This window comes from Mixophyes fleayi, chromosome 3 (genome assembly GCF_038048845.1).
Source record: "Mixophyes fleayi isolate aMixFle1 chromosome 3, aMixFle1.hap1, whole genome shotgun sequence".
Taxonomy (NCBI): domain Eukaryota; kingdom Metazoa; phylum Chordata; class Amphibia; order Anura; family Limnodynastidae; genus Mixophyes; species Mixophyes fleayi.
In genome coordinates this window covers 117698293-117715678 of record NC_134404.1, presented here as the reverse complement: position 1 = coordinate 117715678, position 17386 = coordinate 117698293, and the positions used below count along the sequence as shown (strand labels likewise).

The 17386-nt window shown below is 39.4% G+C and overlaps 1 protein-coding gene across 1 annotated transcript; it reads left to right on the top strand.

Annotated features, from left to right (window-relative positions):
- The first annotated feature begins 4738 nt into the window (after positions 1-4738).
- LOC142143940 (fetuin-B-like) lies at positions 4739-15001 on the top strand. Its single transcript, XM_075202230.1, has 7 exons — positions 4739-5031; positions 6316-6426; positions 7172-7259; positions 8144-8304; positions 11858-11965; positions 12615-12710; positions 14344-15001. Exons 1-7 carry the CDS (start codon positions 4813-4815, stop codon positions 14878-14880), a joined length of 1320 nt encoding a protein of 439 aa, XP_075058331.1. The 5' UTR covers positions 4739-4812; the 3' UTR covers positions 14881-15001.
- The last annotated feature ends 2385 nt before the right edge of the window (positions 15002-17386 follow it).

Sequence of the window (17386 nt, the reverse complement as noted above, 5' to 3'; positions counted from 1 at the left end):
AGAAATAGGAAAAAAAAGGACCTGTGTGGGGATTTTCCTGGTTTCGGAAGATGTCAATGTAGGTACTCAAAAAATATAAGGATTCTTGACATTGCATTGCGAGCTTAAATGTTCTGAATAAAATATGAACCAATACAACATATTACTATTATCCTAGATATATTTAGATTTGTACTGCCAAAGATAACCTTTACAAAAGAAGGATCAAAAAAGTGTATTTCTATTGAGACACTCAGTCAACAACAATCACAAAATCAATACTTTATTGTTATTGATTAAATATGACATACACAATTAATCTTATGAGTCCCCATTAAAATACTAACAAAATATTAGAAAACTAATTGCCTAAAATATAGAAATGTGCTTGTAAAAAAGATAAAAGTGATACAAGTGTCTTAAAATGTAGGTACTTAAAAGACAGTTAGGCTGCCTTTCCTTGTAATCAAAAATATTCAAACATTAGTTTAGTTTTATTGCCTGAATATATATAAGAAATAGCTATATTGCAGTGCAATTTTAACATTTATTTATCTTTTAGCCCTTGAATAAGCCAGAAATGCCAAACATACTTTGTGCATAGTGAGGGGACCTGCAAGATTATTGTGAAGCAGGGATACAGGTTAATATCGGGAGACCCATTGTATTAACCATTGAAATGCAATATAATATATAGTCAGATAAGAGAATATAGACTGATTAGCTCAAACAATTGAATGAAAAATCAGCAGTGAATAAACACCAGAAAGTGGATTAATTAGTATGGATTGAGGAGTGTAAGATAAATAACTGATAAGGGGATGTAAGATATAGTCGTATTGAAGTAGTTCAAATGAGAAACTAGTAATGAACAAACAGCAGACAGTGAATTAATCAATCGTATGGACTAAGGGCTGCAGGGGCAAGACTTGAAAGACAGCAAGAATTTCAGAGTAATCAAATGTCATTGTGTATCTAATTTTAGTGTTAATTGTAAAAAAAAGACCTAAAGAAAGGTGAGACTGGCCATCTGGCACTTCTGGCAAATGCCAGAAGGGCCGATCCGATCCCGGGCAGTCAGTGCACGGTGCCAGGCTTCCTTATGGCTGGTTCCTCCCCAGGAACCAGCCACCAGATCACATGTGCAGCATTGCGCTCTGCACTGTCAAATCGGGTCAGAGGAGCGGACAACAGAAGAAGAAAGCAGAAGACAGAAAGAAGAGAAAAGAAGATGAAAAGGTAAGTACACTAAAATGGGGGGGGGGGAAGAAAAAGGATGTCACACAGAAAACGGGGAAGGGGATGAAGAGAGAGGATGCCTCAAAGGGGGGGGGGGGGCGGGGAGAAAAGAGAGGATGCCACACGGGGGGGGGGGAGAGAGAGAGGATTCCACACATGGGGATGGGAGAAGAGAGATAGGATGACACACAGGGGGGGGGGGTGGAGGGGAGAGGATGCCACACGGGGGGGGGGGAAGAGAGAGAGGATGCCACACATGGGGATGGGAGAAGAGAGAGAGGATGCCACACAGGGGGGGGGGTGGAGGGGAGAGGATGCCACACAAGGGGGGGAGAGGATGCCACACAGGGGGGTTGGGGGTGTAAGGGAGAGGATGCCACACAGGGGGGAATCTTAGCAAGCTTTTCATAGTCAGACAAGTAGTGTAGATGTTGATTCCTAACCGTATCCGTGCTCATTCGCTAGAAACCAACACTTTAAATAAAAACACAGAGGTCCAGAGAGAGTCCAAAGTTGTTTCAGTTGTCTGTTGCTTATCCTCAGGATATGATTATCCAATATGCAGACTAGGCTGAAACACAGAGGGCAAGGCTTTGTTGAGGGGGAGAGCAAAATTGTGATGGAGCGGTATAAGCTGAATTAATTTTAAATATGAGAATAGTTGTTCTCCAAAGTAAAAAGAAAGCATGATAATGAAAATGTAGTAAGTTTTTAATCTTGATGTATTCCCATAGTAAATGCTGAAGACAGTGAGTTATCCTCGGATAGGCGCTTAAAGATAAGTGAGTCCTTTCAAGCTATTGACACCTATCTACATAACTCAATACATTTCCAGAAGTCTTCAAGGAATAGTAGTAGACATACAATTCAGAGATTCTGATTTATACAAGAGTTAGTTCAGACCATGTAATTAAACCAATGCTGAAAATGTAACGTTCTGCAATAACCTCTTTTTTCCACTTTCTGCAATACAACCCTTAGGAAGGTTACAGTAGCTGCTTTCAAAGCAACTTGTATTTAACAATGAAGAAAAGTTAACAGCTGCTTCATTTTAGCCTCTGTTAAAATGTCAGCGTCTATGTGAGAAAGAAATAGCCCTTCTTCTGACTATGTTGTAGAGGGAGGGAGTCCTTGGTGAGGATTAGGAGGTTAGTAAGGTGCCATATTTTAATTTTTACAGTTTCTGTTTCCACAGGACAAAAAACTTGGTTAGCTAGGTTGGGCTCATCTTTTCATTTTTTTTCCCATTACCAATGTCCTTGGCCCATGGCGGTATCGTCAGTGGAGATAATTAACCCTGGCTCAAGTGTGTTACTTTAGTGTAAAATCAAATATTTCAATATTTTTTACTATAAATCCTGGAGACGGGAGTGAGAGGAGGTGATCAGTGAAGTAGTGAGGCAGCGGTCACAGGCAGAGCAGAGGGGGCGGGTAGGAGTGTAGTTAGAGATGAGATTGTAGATTTAGGGAGGGGAGGATTGATTAAGAGTTTTAAAGGTGAGGGTGAGAAGTTTAAATTTAATTCTGTAGGCCATGGGGAGCCAATGTAGTTACTGTTGGAGGGAGACAGCAGAGACAGAGCGACGGGAGAGAAAAATGAGGATAGACTTAAGAGGGTCAAGGTGAGAGTCAGGTAGGCCAGAGACAAGGAGGTTACAGTAGTCAAGGCGAGAGATTACAAGCGAGTGAACAAGGGCTTTTTGTAGCTTCTGTGGTGAGAAAGGGGCGTATCTTGGATATATTCCGAAGGTGGAAGTAGCAGGATTTTGAGAGGGACAGAATGTGAGGCTTGAAGGAGAGGGAGGAATCAAAGATGACCCCAAGGCATCGTACTTGAGGGACAGAAATGAGGGTAGTGTTATTAACAGAAATAGAGAGGAGTGGAGGTGGGAGAGTCCTGGAAAAGGGAAAGACGATATGTTCAGTCTTGGAAATATTGAGTTTAAGGAAGCGTTGGGACATCCAAGATGAGATGGCCGAGAGACAGCAGGAGATACGAGACAGAAGGGAAAGGGAGAGGTCAGGGGATAAGAGATAAACATTGGTATCATCAGCATAGAGGTGTTACTGGAGGCCAAAGGAGTGGATGAGGACACCAAGGGAGGAGGTGTAGAGTGAGAAAAGCAGGGGTCCAAGAACAGATCCTTGAGGAACACCAGCAGATAAGGGAAGAGGGGGGGATGTAGAGTCATGTGTTGAGACTGAGATCCAGTTCCTTCCTCTTTTAGGGCCTGATTCATTAAGGATCTTAACTTGAGAAACTTCTTATTTCAGTTTCCTGGACAAAACCATGTTACAATGCAAGGGGTGCAAATTAGTATTCTGTTTTGCACATAAGTTAAATACTGGCTATTTTTTCATGTAACCACAAATATCAACTTCAAATTTCAGTGTACAAATAAGCTATGAAGTATTTGTGTGCTACATGAAAAAACAGTCAGTATTTAACTTATGTGCAAAACAGAATACTAATTTGCACCCCTTGCATTGTAACATGGTTTTGTCCAGGAGACAGAAATAAGAAGTTTCTCAAGTTAAGATTCTTAATGAATCAGGCCCCTAGTTCCTAGACTTGTACAAATCGGTATCCAAACTGCACAGTACAGTGGGTTCTCAGTCAATCATTAAAATACACAAACCAAAAATAAGTAACGTTTTTCAAGCTTGCATAATACATGGGGAAAGTTTACCATTTTTGTGCCTGGTTCCTTTGTTCCCTTTATCCTCCTTTGATGCCTCTCCACAACGTGGCAAGTTCTGGAGTAGCGTTTCAGGCCTGGATGGAGGGCACACTGTACACTCTGTCCCTGAAGAGGCTCACAGATGAAAAGCATTGGAGAAACAACTTTCACAAACCTTTTTTCCCATTCTACATATACCTACAGCATTGAATACAAGCGAGCACCTTTGCATGGATTAAATTTATTGACATGCCATAAAACATATGGTAAAAGAATCTGGCCCACAGGAGGACTTCTCAATACTGTTCCCTCATACACGTTGTGGATGATTCGTGTCTTGATTACAGTGTTAATCCATGACTAGATTACAACTAAATATAAGCACATTTCAGAATGGGGAAAGTCAATATAAGTAATAACTAATGGTTTGTATTGCTTTTTTCACACTACACCTAACTAAATGCAACTATCACGGCTGCCAAACTGGGTTGATGTAATTCTTAAAATTAAAATGAATCCTACAATCTTAGCAAGCATATGTAGTCTCACTGTTTTTTTGTGTTTTTTTTTATTAAACAATGTTTAAAGTATACTCTGAATCATAGAATGTGTACTTTACTTCTCCTAAATAGGAAGTTAGAAAACTTTGCACACTGTGTCAAGGTTAGCGGGACTAACACTAAATAATTGATTTTTGTGCTTAAGGTTTCATCCTGACTTTGCAATATAGTGTAGGGCATTCGCCTAATCATTGACTCTCTTGTTTGCTGATGGTTACAAAGGGTTAAAGGTGATATATCACTTCAAATGTTAACAATGTATATAAGTGAGTTGTGAACATCACTCTTTTACTGTGTGCTGTCGATCTGTGAGCTAGACTTATTGAGTCTCATTCTTTCTCTTTCTAGGAAGGATGAAGGCCTCTATATTGCTGGTGGTGTGTGCCCAGATGCTCTGTGCAAGAGCAGGGCCAACTCGGGGTGCTAAAGAACCCACAGTAACCTCAATTTCTTGCAATGACCCTGGTGTAGAAGGTGCTGCAGATTTATCTCTACGTCAGCTAAATGCTATCCGCAAATGGGGATTTGTGTATGGACTTAAGCGAATTTCCAATGTGCAAGAACAATTTGATGTGAGTATGACAGAAGCATGTAAACATTGGGGGTCCTACTATGTGCTTATAGGGATTGTCTTTTGCAATCTCATCTATCTTTGGCACTCAATACTTTTTGCCTGCATTGGTTTCTCTACTGAGTGGCAGTGTTTGTTATACATTAGCTGGTTTATAGCAAGTTGAGTTAAAATAGTACATTATTCAAGTAACTACTGGATTCGCAGGTCCTTTGGGGACTGTTATTTTATTAAAAAAAACAAAACTTATAAAAACTGGACATATGCGAATAAGTCACTAATTTGCCGATTTTAATTGCAATTCAGCTCATCCAATTCATATCTAGTTTATGTTCTCTGAAGAAGTCTCTGCAAGCTAGAAGTATTGTTAATGATGATCTTAGGGGTGCAAATTAGTATTCTGTTTTGCACATAAGTTAAATACTGACTGTTTTTTTATGTAGCACACAAATACTTGATAGCTTATTTGTACATTGAAATTTAAAGTTGATATTTGTGTGCTACATGAAAAAACAGGCAGTATTTAACTTATGTGCAAAACAGAATACAAATTTGCACCCCTTGCATTGTAACATGGTTTTGTCCAGGAGACTGAAATAAGAAGTTTCTCAAGTTAAGATCCTTAATGAATCAGGCCCCTAGTTATTTATTTTGGTGAATATATTTGTTTGTTACTATTCAATGTAATACTGCAACAATTGTGGTGGTACCGTAAAGGTCTTACACAGCATACTTATTGTTCTTTAAATTCTTGCATTGCGATTCGTGGAGGAAAATTAAGGGTTTATGCATTGTTGATTCATGAAAGAAATGTCAGCATATCCTCATTTCTGTAGCCAATGCTAATGCAAATGAGTTATGTTATGTGAATACATAACACCAAACATTTAAGTATGTTAGCAATAAGTTCAATGATTAGACAAATAGCAACTATGACCAAACAGCAACTGTTTTTACTTTATAAAGCCTAAAGCTTGGTAAGTTGTGTAAGAGATACTAAAGTGCATACTTGACTATTCTCTGAGAATGTCCGGAAGGCTCTCGAAGTTCCAGAAGTCTCCCGGAAGAGCTAGACTCCCTCGAGGAAGAACAGGCTTGACAATGCAATTTGCATGGTCATAGCACCTCCCCCTGCTGTGAGAATGCATGAATTGCACAGCAGAGGTCGGGATTGCATTATCATGCCCCCCCTCCCCCTCTCATCTGACCTCACTCCGGGATCTCACATAAGGGATGATTTAAATGTTGGTAAGTATGTAAAAGTGACTATCATTTTATTTTGTAGGAGGAAAATGGATCTGTGTTTTACATAACACTGGATGTGGTGGAAACTCAATGTCATGTTCTGAGCCGGAAATTGTGGAAAGATTGTGAGGCCAAACCCAAACATGAAGCTGTAAGTGCACAAGACTATAGCAGATTATTCTGCTCTAAGCTATCTCACTTCTGTTTTCGCATGGTTTAGGCAAATTTAGCTATCAAGGCTAATTAAGAACAGCCTCAGTGGGGACTACAGTCTGGAGCTTGAACCCTAGGCAATGACAACTATAGTTCAATCCAAAGTTTGTAAAAGTACTATAGGAACAGGACCATGCAGTTATTCATATAAAACAGAACTGAGAATGATACCTTTATTGTACAATAACATTGTCAGACACATTACACAGATGGGTTGGGTATCACTCAGCAATCTTATCAGGAACTACATCCTCCCTGTCCTGTCTGCCACCCTTTTACATGATAGGTTTCCTATGCCCTTGTAACACATGAATGGTGCTTCCATATGACATAAATTGTGCTCACTCATACAGTAATAGAAGAGAGGCCCTAAGCATTGTTTACTTAAGCATTGGTGTACAATTCATAAAGTTTTTCTACATCTACATTCAATACAATGTCCCTTTTATTTATTATCCTATATTTATATAATGCCTATATTTTACACAGTGTTTACCAAGAATATTCAAGGATTTGCATAATTATCTTTTGCGTGCCAAATGTTATGAAATAGTTGGGCCAATACGTTGTCATAAATACTGTTTTTGCCTTCAATTGAAGTAAGCATTGTAAGGTAATGAGTTGAGTTGTCTAGGATGTATGATTTTATGCTTTTAATTGTCATTCATATTCTGTTGTTGAAGGTTGCTGGACAGTGCAAAGTGACATTTCAAATTAACAAACCAAAGAGAATTGCCCATCTCCACAATTATGACTGCAATTTGAGACCAGGTATATCATGCTCGTATATTAGTTGTCCCTGTTAAAGCATAAATCCACTTCTGCTACATACCTGTTTTACTTCTTTCGTATTCATTCACCCAGAACGCTTTTACACAACTTTCCACCTGACTCTCCCCTAAACTCCATCCTTTAACATTCCTTTAATCGAGCCTATTATCAAATTCACAGTAACTACCCTGACCTACCTTGTTACCTACCTTACTGTGCACTCGCCTACTACCAAACATTCCTCTCCCACTAGATGCTGGCATAACAGTTATACTGCTTTCTGTTACTATTAGGTCTCTTGGCATCATCTGAAACCTCCAAACAGTCTAATTCTCTAGCACAAACAATTGGGCATTGTCTACTGGATTGGGTCTTGTCTCTGCTAACTGGCTGTGGTCTAGTGGTTGAGGTTTCATTTGGGAAGAGCAGGATGGTGACCTATTTTGTTCAGAATATATCGGTGGGGGAATTTTTGAGAGATACTCTAATCTTCCTCCAAAGAACCTACCTTTCTGCACTGACATCATTCTCTGATATGCATGTATACTTTAAATAGGTATCATTTGAAACAAACACATGTGCATGTAAATAAATGAAGTGCATTTTGGCAAAGTCACACTAGCTTGAACAGACCTACCTGATTTGTTAGGCATATACATTTTAATACATGTTTAACTTATTTACTTGGCTTCAATTACATAATTCCATCTGATTTTTTTCTGGTATGACTGTTTAGCTGATCCCTGCTTATTTTACTTTAATATAGGTATGAAGTTAATGTAGCTACCTTAAAATGAGGATAGGTTGAGTGAGCTCTATAAAAAATAACAAAATTATTGTTGATTGAAATAATGGTGTGCAATTTTATTTCTATCACAATCCAGCTGCTCGAGGGGAGTTTGGTTGTCCCGGTTGCCTTTTTTCTAAACCACTGAATGATTCTAGCTTTCACGAGGTCGCAATGAAGAGTCTGCAGAAGTATAACAAGGAAAGTAACTATGACAAATACTTTGTCATTGGAAACATCACAAAAGGAGCTACACAGGTACAGATGAAATGAAAACTAAGATGATGTTATCCTTTCTTAATACAATATTTAATGAGCAAGCTCTAGATGATTTAGGTATTTAACAGAAAATACATAATAAATGACTGAGGTGATATATGCTTTTATTTTGAGACAGCACTAAATATCAGAGGAGAACAGAAAAGTTCAGAAAATTAATAAGTGTTAATAATTTATTGCTGATAATATTGTAATAAAGGTGTAATATAAGTGGAAAAAAAGTTCTGACTTGCATCAAAGTACACTAATATATGAATTAACAAGGATAATTCAAAATGTCCATGTTTACTGTGCACAGTGGGAAATACATGTAAAAATAATTACTTAAATATAAAGTGAACACAAATATAATGACGTATAAGTTTCATGTTCCAGCCAATCAGAAGCAAGCAGCTTTGACTGGCTATTTACAGACAGACCCCTTTTCATTCATTCACATGTCGGCTCCATTAGGAGCAGGTTGCCAGCATCCGATGAACACCCCTCCATTGGATTACTTAGGGATTAATACAGGACAGGAGATAAGAAAATACTCTATGGATTTAGGAGCATAATAAAGTGGGAAATATACTTATCATGCTCCCATTGTGATGCATTCACGCCTCTTTTGTGATGTAGCCATGCTTGGCGCATGGACTGTCAACATTAAGGGGCATATTCAATTAGGGCCGGCACTTGTGATTACACCCGCCTGTGCATGTGAAGTGGCAATACAATAACCTAACATCACGGATTTACCTTCGCAACCCTATGGGGTGCGCACAGAAATCTGTGGTGTTGCGGTAACGGGACTTGTGCAGTCGCGAGTAATCGCGAGCACCGGACCTAATTGAATATGCCCCTAGAGTGTGTTAGCAGGCTTTAAAAAGGCATGTTAAACACTTCATTTCAATGTTATGTGTGCAAACCATAATGCATCAGAATTCATTCTACTCTAGTAATTTGGTGCTGTGTACTCTTCATTCAGTATGGAGGACCAGCGCACTGTGACAAATACAGTGAGAACCCAGGGAGGTTAGTTGGCAAGCAAAGGTGTTACTACCATAGTAGTGGTGTGTGCAGCTGCCAGGAGTTGATTGAGAGCTTAAAGTAGCCCTGGAAAAAATTCTGGAAGTGGCCTCATGCGGGCGGGACCAAATCAGCCTTAGTTGACTATGCCACCGGGAGGCTGAAAAGTGCTAGACTGCCCATTACATAGCACCCTTCCCCAATATTCCCACCCATGGGACAAACATGTCCCAGGGCAGGGCAGAGCCCTAAATCAGGACTGTTCCGTGGAAGTCGGCACAGTTGGGAGGTATGATTATTAGTGATGGGTACACTTTGACTAAAACATAGAGAGTAGGACAAAATGAGCAACTAAATCATCATCATCAACATTCATTTATATAGCGCCAGCAAATTCCGTAGCGCTTTAAAATTTAGGAGCAGTAAACCAGTAACAGAAAATGTAATATACATATACATGTTTATATAAGAGGAACTGCCAAAATGCAAAAATACAGTTAGCAGACTGTCCTGCTGTCTCCTACTTGTTCTTGTCGCTTTTCCTACCTCTGGCCACTGGTGTCTTTTGCTCAGATACCGCTTGTCTGGATCCTGGAATGTTGGGGGCCCTATTTGGAAAAAAAATAGGTACATAAAGTTTAGAAAACTCCAACCAGCCTCAGTATTAAATCAATATAGCACCTACATTTTATAATAAGATGTCCCTCCAGCCCCAACATTAAAATAATAGTATTCACATTTGATAAATAGATCTATTTCCCTCCAACCAGCCTTAACATTAAATTGATAGTATTCCCATTTAATAAATTAACCCTTTTTCCGTCCATCCAAACAGCCCCAGCAATAAATAAATAGCATTTATGTTTAATAAATATAATAATTTCCCACAACCATCCTAGCATTAAATAATTCATGATCACATTTAATAAATAGCCCACCTTCCCAAACTCAGTCCAATCAATTAATAGTGTCAAACCACTCCAGCATTAAATCAAAGGTCCCATCACCTCACCTTAAATTAATAGGCCCCACTATTAAACTAAATAGCCCCACTATCACCCCACAAATTATTAATTAATATCACCCACCATTAACTAATTAGCACCAACCTGCAGTCCACCATTTAGCCTACCTCTCACCCAAATTACAGTAGAGACTGCCCCCCACCTTGGCAATAAATTAATAGCATTTATGTTTAATAAATATACCTATGTCCTGCAACCATCACTGCCATTAAATAATTCATATTCACAATAGACCTCACTCTCCCCAAACTTACCTTCACATTCAATTAATAGCCCCCAAACCACCCCATCTTGAATTAATAGGTCCCGCTATTAAATGAACTTGCCCCACCATCACCCCACAAATAAAATAGTATCCATTAATTAGCTATCACCTACCTCTCACCCACATTACATTGCTATAAGCTCCCCTGCCCTTACACACACAAATTGCCATAAGCGCTCATCCCTCACACACACATTACATTGCCATAAGCTTCCCTGCCCGCACACACACACACACACACACACACACACACACACACACACACACACACACACACACACTGCCATAAGGGCACTTCCCTCACACACACATTACATTGACATAAGCTCCCCTGCCCTCACACACACAAGTTGCCATAAGCTCCACTGCCCTCACACACATACATACACACCCACACATTGCTGTAAGCGCACATCCCTCACACACACATTACATTGCCATAAGCTCCCTTGCCCTCACACACACACACATTGCCATTAACGCACATTCATCACACACACATTACATTGCCATAAGCACCCCTACTCTCACACACAGACATTACATTGCCACCACCCCTAATGCCCTCACATACAGACATTACATTGCCACCACTCCCCTGCCCTCACACACATAGGATGACACCTATCACATCGTGTGCTTCCCATGTGGCATCTGTTTCGTGTGGGATAGGACGAGGCCACATACAGGGGAAGTGAGGGACAGATCCGCAGCCTCTTCAAGGAAAATGGCTGGTTCTGGGGAAGGGACCAGCCACCAACCACCACATAGTCCCACGGCTGGCATCCGTGATCCGGGGGGGGGGGGGGGGACAGCAGAAAGAGGAGGGCCCTCATTTGGCACAGTTTTGTAATGAAAGATAAAGCACATTAGGCAGCCTACAGACAGCCTCATTAGGCCACCGGCCTACCGGAAAAATTCCTTGTAAGGCGTATGACCAATCAGACCCTGCCAGCTGCTACAGAGGGTGATGCCATCTCTGCTCAAAGTCCCATGTATATATATATGTTTTTCACCTTGGGTGTTACATGGTGCCCTTGTTAAATCTTGATTTGGGGCTCACAAATGTCTAGTTACACTCCTGATGGCAACTGTTCCTGTAGCCTACCTCTGTCAGACATGCCCATGTAACAGGCTCATTAAAGTGCCCCAGAATACAAAATAATGTATAAGTTTATTTATGTCAGCACTACTTATTCACTTTTTGTATCTAATTTGTGAAAATTGTTCATAGGTGGTTGCAGGACAAGCCTACCATGTGGAATACACAATTCATGAGTCTTCCTGCAATAAGTCAGATGCAAACCTGTCCCAGTGTACCCCCCTGAGCTGTGAATTTGCAGTAAGTACATATTTATACCATACATTTACTAAATCTGTCAAGTCTATTTTCAAATCAATGTCACCAGGTTTAGAACAAATATCACATTTTAAATCACTGACATATGAAGGTGTTATTCTGAAGTTTTAGCTTACTTTCAGTTTACGAAATATTTTGCCTGAAGCTCCAAAAGAATGTATGTAAATGGCATAACAAAACTAGCTAGGTGAAATACATATTATTATTATTATTATTTTCATTTATTTGTTGGGCGCCCCAAGGTTTTCGCAGCGCCGTACACAGTACAAACAGTAGTACAAAACAGGGTGACAAAGTACAGAACAATAAACACAAAGTACCAATGCTTCATGAACTCCAGGAAGACATATGGAGTAAAGACAGAGCAGAAGGACCGGTATGGAGACAGGAGGGGAGGGGGGGCCTGCTACAGAGGGTGATGCCATTACATATGACTGTAAGTTTGTATAAAGAAGAGAATGTATCTCTATTTGTATTTCCACATTAGACATATGCTGGTTAGCTATACATAATTTGTTCACATAATTATGTGGACAAAAGTAACAGCAAGATATATTGATATAAAGAGCTGTTGATATTTTTATTTGTATTCATTTAACTGCATGTTCATGAAATTATATTTCCCCCCCAGCACACCGGCTACTGCAAGACCAAAGCTGTAGCCCACTGGAGCACACCAAATGAAAAGCAAGTGCTACGTGTCTCCTGTGAAATATTTGAACCAGAGGTATGAAATGAGAGTGTATTACTGTGAAACTAAAGCTGTGCACACACAACAGACAGTTACTAAAGATGCAATTTCTGTGAAGATTTTACCAACAACTGAAAGTCCCGATGATCATGCAGATTCATGTGTACACACCTACACCATTTTCCTTCAGATCTGTGCTCTTCATCTCTCATAGGATTATATTTATTAAGTAGCACATTTTTGACAAGATCATTTTCATTCCTTATCGCAATGATAAAGAATGAAAGATAGTGACCATTTATTAATAGTGTTCTGCAGGAACAGCAGTCATGGTAAACTCCTGACCCTGTGAGCACACACGATTACCTATATCCAATCTTCTCTATGGTCACCATCGTAAAGTGACCACCTTTTCGATAGTAATAGCGTTAGACATCGGGAACAAGTTCTGAAAAGCTTTGATTTTCAGAACTTGTTAAATCACGAAAAAATAGCAGTCCCTATATAGGCCCCAATAGCAGTCCCCAGTTCCTATTGCGGACTGGGGACTGCTATTGCATACGGAACAGTGTACGGAACGTAACAGTGGGACCGCAGCAGATATCAGAGATAACCCCTAGTTATAAATAGAGGGATACTTAAAATTGCAGTGGTCCCCCAAAAACGGCAATTTTGGGGGGATTAGGTGCTTGTTAAGTAACCATCTGCTGAAAAGATTGTGACTGCACACTCTATGGAGATCTGCCTACACTGCTGGTGGTGAGTGTATACATACTTCCACATTTGCCTGATATCGTTCCATCATTGATCATGATGTTTAGGAAGTTTATAAAACCAAATCAAACTATACGATGTGCTTTGGTATGATAAAACATGATTGTGGGAGCGTACACATTAATGTGAAATCTTACCAAACGATAATTGGATGAAAAACCTGTAGTGTGTACCCGGCTTAACATTTATCATGACAAGTCAGATTAAAATCATAGAATGCAGAGCTCTAGTATTCAGTTATGAGTCTTTGGTCCATGGTGGTAGTAAACACTCTTTTCTACTATGGTTGGAAAGAAATAATTGATTTATATTGGTAGAAAAGTATCTGGTGTATGATTGAAAAGTAGCCCTTGGTTTATGATTGTAGAGAATCGTATGGAAATTTAAAACGTCAGCAGAACTAGTGAGTAGAGAATTGCAACAGACTTAACAATATTACCAACAAAACATGATGAAGGCTACAGATCCCAAAAGGCTTCGCACACACCAAAGGTCACAGCATTAAAAGTTGCCCATACACAAGCAGATCCAGCCACTCATATCTCAGGTTGAACATCCAGTCTCCATGGAGTACAATTATTAAGGTTGAATGATGACCACAGACAAGAGGGTGGTTATCACTTGGCTGCATATTTCACAAGCACTAATCAACTGATAGTTTTCAATAGGTTGTTGATTAGGTTTGGTTGTATTTTTGGGGCAAAACAGGCAAAGTGTTGTGACCAACTAGGGAACAAAACATTGCATGTGGACAGAGTTTACTATGTTTGGAGTTTATATATTGCATATAATAAAGTTTTTAACGAATCTTTACAGAGTGTCAGTACTTACAAATCCCACCTACCGTCCTTTAAACTTCAGTGATTTTATCGATAATATTGATTTTTATGTTTAGGCTGCTATTGTGGAAGAGCAGAATCATAAGGATGGACATGCTGCAGATAAACCTGAGAGTGGCAAAAAACATCACCATGGAAGCAAAGGTGACCGGGAAAAAGGGAAGAAACACGGTCACAGACATGGCCAGGGACATAATCACAAGCATGGCGAGAAACGTGGCCATCAACATGGCCATGATCATGAAAGCCACGAGCACGAGCATGAACATGCACATTTACACGATCATGAACACCATCACTCCGCATCCCAAAAGGGTCATGGTCCTTCATCGGATGTTCCCAAAACCGTTGGAACCATTACAGACTCCACTTCTGAAGTTGCGCCCTCAGTGGCTCCTACAACTCGGGACAAGGGCAAAGGATCAAAACCAGACAAAAAGGGACATGGAAAACCATCTAAATCATTTATTCTCCCTTTCCCTGACAAGGCCTCAACATCTGACCAATGCCCCGGTCTGTCCAAGAATTTTCCTGTTGGAGAAGACCATCCCACTTTAGGAATGCCACAAGAACCTACCAGAATCCCAAAATAGACACAGTCTCTAAGATGTGAAAGTTCTGCTTGATAGAATTATCCTTTTGTATTCCTTATTTTTATATATCTACTTTTCAGATATTGTAACCAATATAACTATATTAAAAAATCTGAATGCACTAATGTTGTTTGAATAGCGTTAAGTATGAAAGAAAATACTTATAACTTAGGTCTATTGCTGTATTGCTGTGCAGTACAACATTACATGTCTTAAAGAGACAAGTTATTCATTTAAAGAAATGTTTCCCAAACCTGGTCTTCATGTAACCCCAGCAGGTCATGTATTAAGGATGTCTTTAATCATAAACATGTGAGTACATGTATTTGGCTAAATAAGTGATCTTCCAACTTGTACTCTCAGATAGACATGCACAAAACATGAGCTATTTGGGGACTTGAGGTCTGGAGCTGGAAAACACTAATTTAAACGACAACTAAACACCAAAACTGACATTTCCAGATATGTCCAGATAGGTTTAGTATTTACCTGACAATTCTCCTGCAGTTCTATTATAAAGTCTTACCTTCCCATTTCATCACAGACAACTGCCGCTACTCTTCCATCTTTAGGATTCTGTCCTAATGGAATCTGAGTCTGGAGTTAGAGTTACTGTAATATAACTGGTCCTGCATTATGTATGATTCCACACAGTGCATTTTGGGAAAGCAAGAATGCCTAGCTTCCAATCACTGTCTGACTGTATAGTTAGAGCATCACCCTCTGAACATAGCAACCTCCTGTAAAGGAGTGAAAGACAGCATGGTGGAATATTTGCTTAAGTATAATCACTCCAGTTATTTCAGGTAAATTATGTAGCATAGTAAAACACAGACTTTGTTTGATAAAAATATTCAGGGCCTGATTCATCTTTGGACGCAACCTGCACGCAACTTGCGTTTAAAAAACGAGCAAGGTACATTAGCGTATTTCTGACCGTATTTAAATACAAGCGGATCTCAAAATATGTTTCCATTTGAATCTGGGTAAAAGTACACTCTGGCTAAATGTTACTTGCTCTATGTAGAGAGACAGAACAGAGTGCAGAATAAGCACTTGCATATGTGCAATATAAAGACCAAATGCATGCATAAAAATATCAATATTTTTAAAATAAAATTACAACTATTAATACATAATCATTAATTAAAATATATTTTTTAGAATACAAATCTGGGTGTTTTTAGGGTGTACTGTATACATACAATATTTTATTATAGTCTATCTTACTTACATACACATGTTCTGTGCTAGGTAGTTGCAAGCATATGTGTAGTTTTTGAAACAAATACTATGCAGTGTCAGTCACCACTATCAGTCCACACTTACACCTGCCCTGTAGCTGGTGCAAATGATATGGCTAAAAATCACGTACTTAGAAACCCAGGACTTGAATCGACCACATCTGTGTTAGTTTAATATTATTATTATCTTTTATTTTAAAAATCACTGACATATAATTCAGAGCTGTACATTGAGAGGATAATGGCACAAACAAATTAGATACAGTGGCTTGAAATAAAAGGTAAAGATCGCCCTATCCAAATGAGGTTATGGTCTAAGAGGTGTGTGGAACACTTTGTACATAATGTAGTGGAATAACAATAGCAGTTAGCAGTGGACGATCGCTGGAACAAGGAGAGACCCGAAACATGAATCAGTCGCTGTAGGAATCTTAAAGCAGTCAACCATAACTGTCCTTCTCTATTTATTTTGACTGAATCTGCTTCCTCTTCTGGTTCTAGACAAGGCTTCTGCTTCCGTGCTGTACATGGACTACTGTAGTTAGCTGACAGTTTGCAGTAGCTCTGTGTCTGGTGTTCTCCTTTACTATTAGACTTGCTGCTGGAAATAGAGCAGAATGGCTTCTCCCCTATGATGTTCGGTGACAGCTACTGTCACCGAGGAGGCAGTAAAGATCACCGAAGAATTCACAGAGATGGCAACATCAATGGCAGTTGACAACAATGATAGTTGATCTCATTGCGTGCAGCATCTAAACTGATATTCAGTTAATCTTCTCCTTGGTGTAATGAAACTTCTCTGTATCACCATGTAATTTCCCACTGTCTTCACAATTTCCCACTGTCTTAAATTTGTGGGGTGATGATTATTTGGGACGTAGAGCGCAAAACTGATCTAAAGCACAGCCATCACTAACTGACATCTGTATGCAAATAGACATAGCAACAATAATTTAAATACTATCAGCTTTTTGGTGGGCATGCACAGTATGGAAATACCTATTTTATATAAAAAATTTGAGGCACATTCAACTCTAAATCAGCCCCCAATTGTTAATACATTTAACATCTCCTGAATATGCTCATTGACCAGTGCTTTTATCAGCCAATGTACTTTCAACAAGTTCAATCATACACTGGCATCCAAGTAGGAAATTGTGATAATAAACTGACATTATTTGTTGATGATATGTTATTGATAGTCTTGTAGAAAAGTGCAGTAACCCGCAGAATAGTCCTCTGCCCCAAGTTCTATCAGTCCT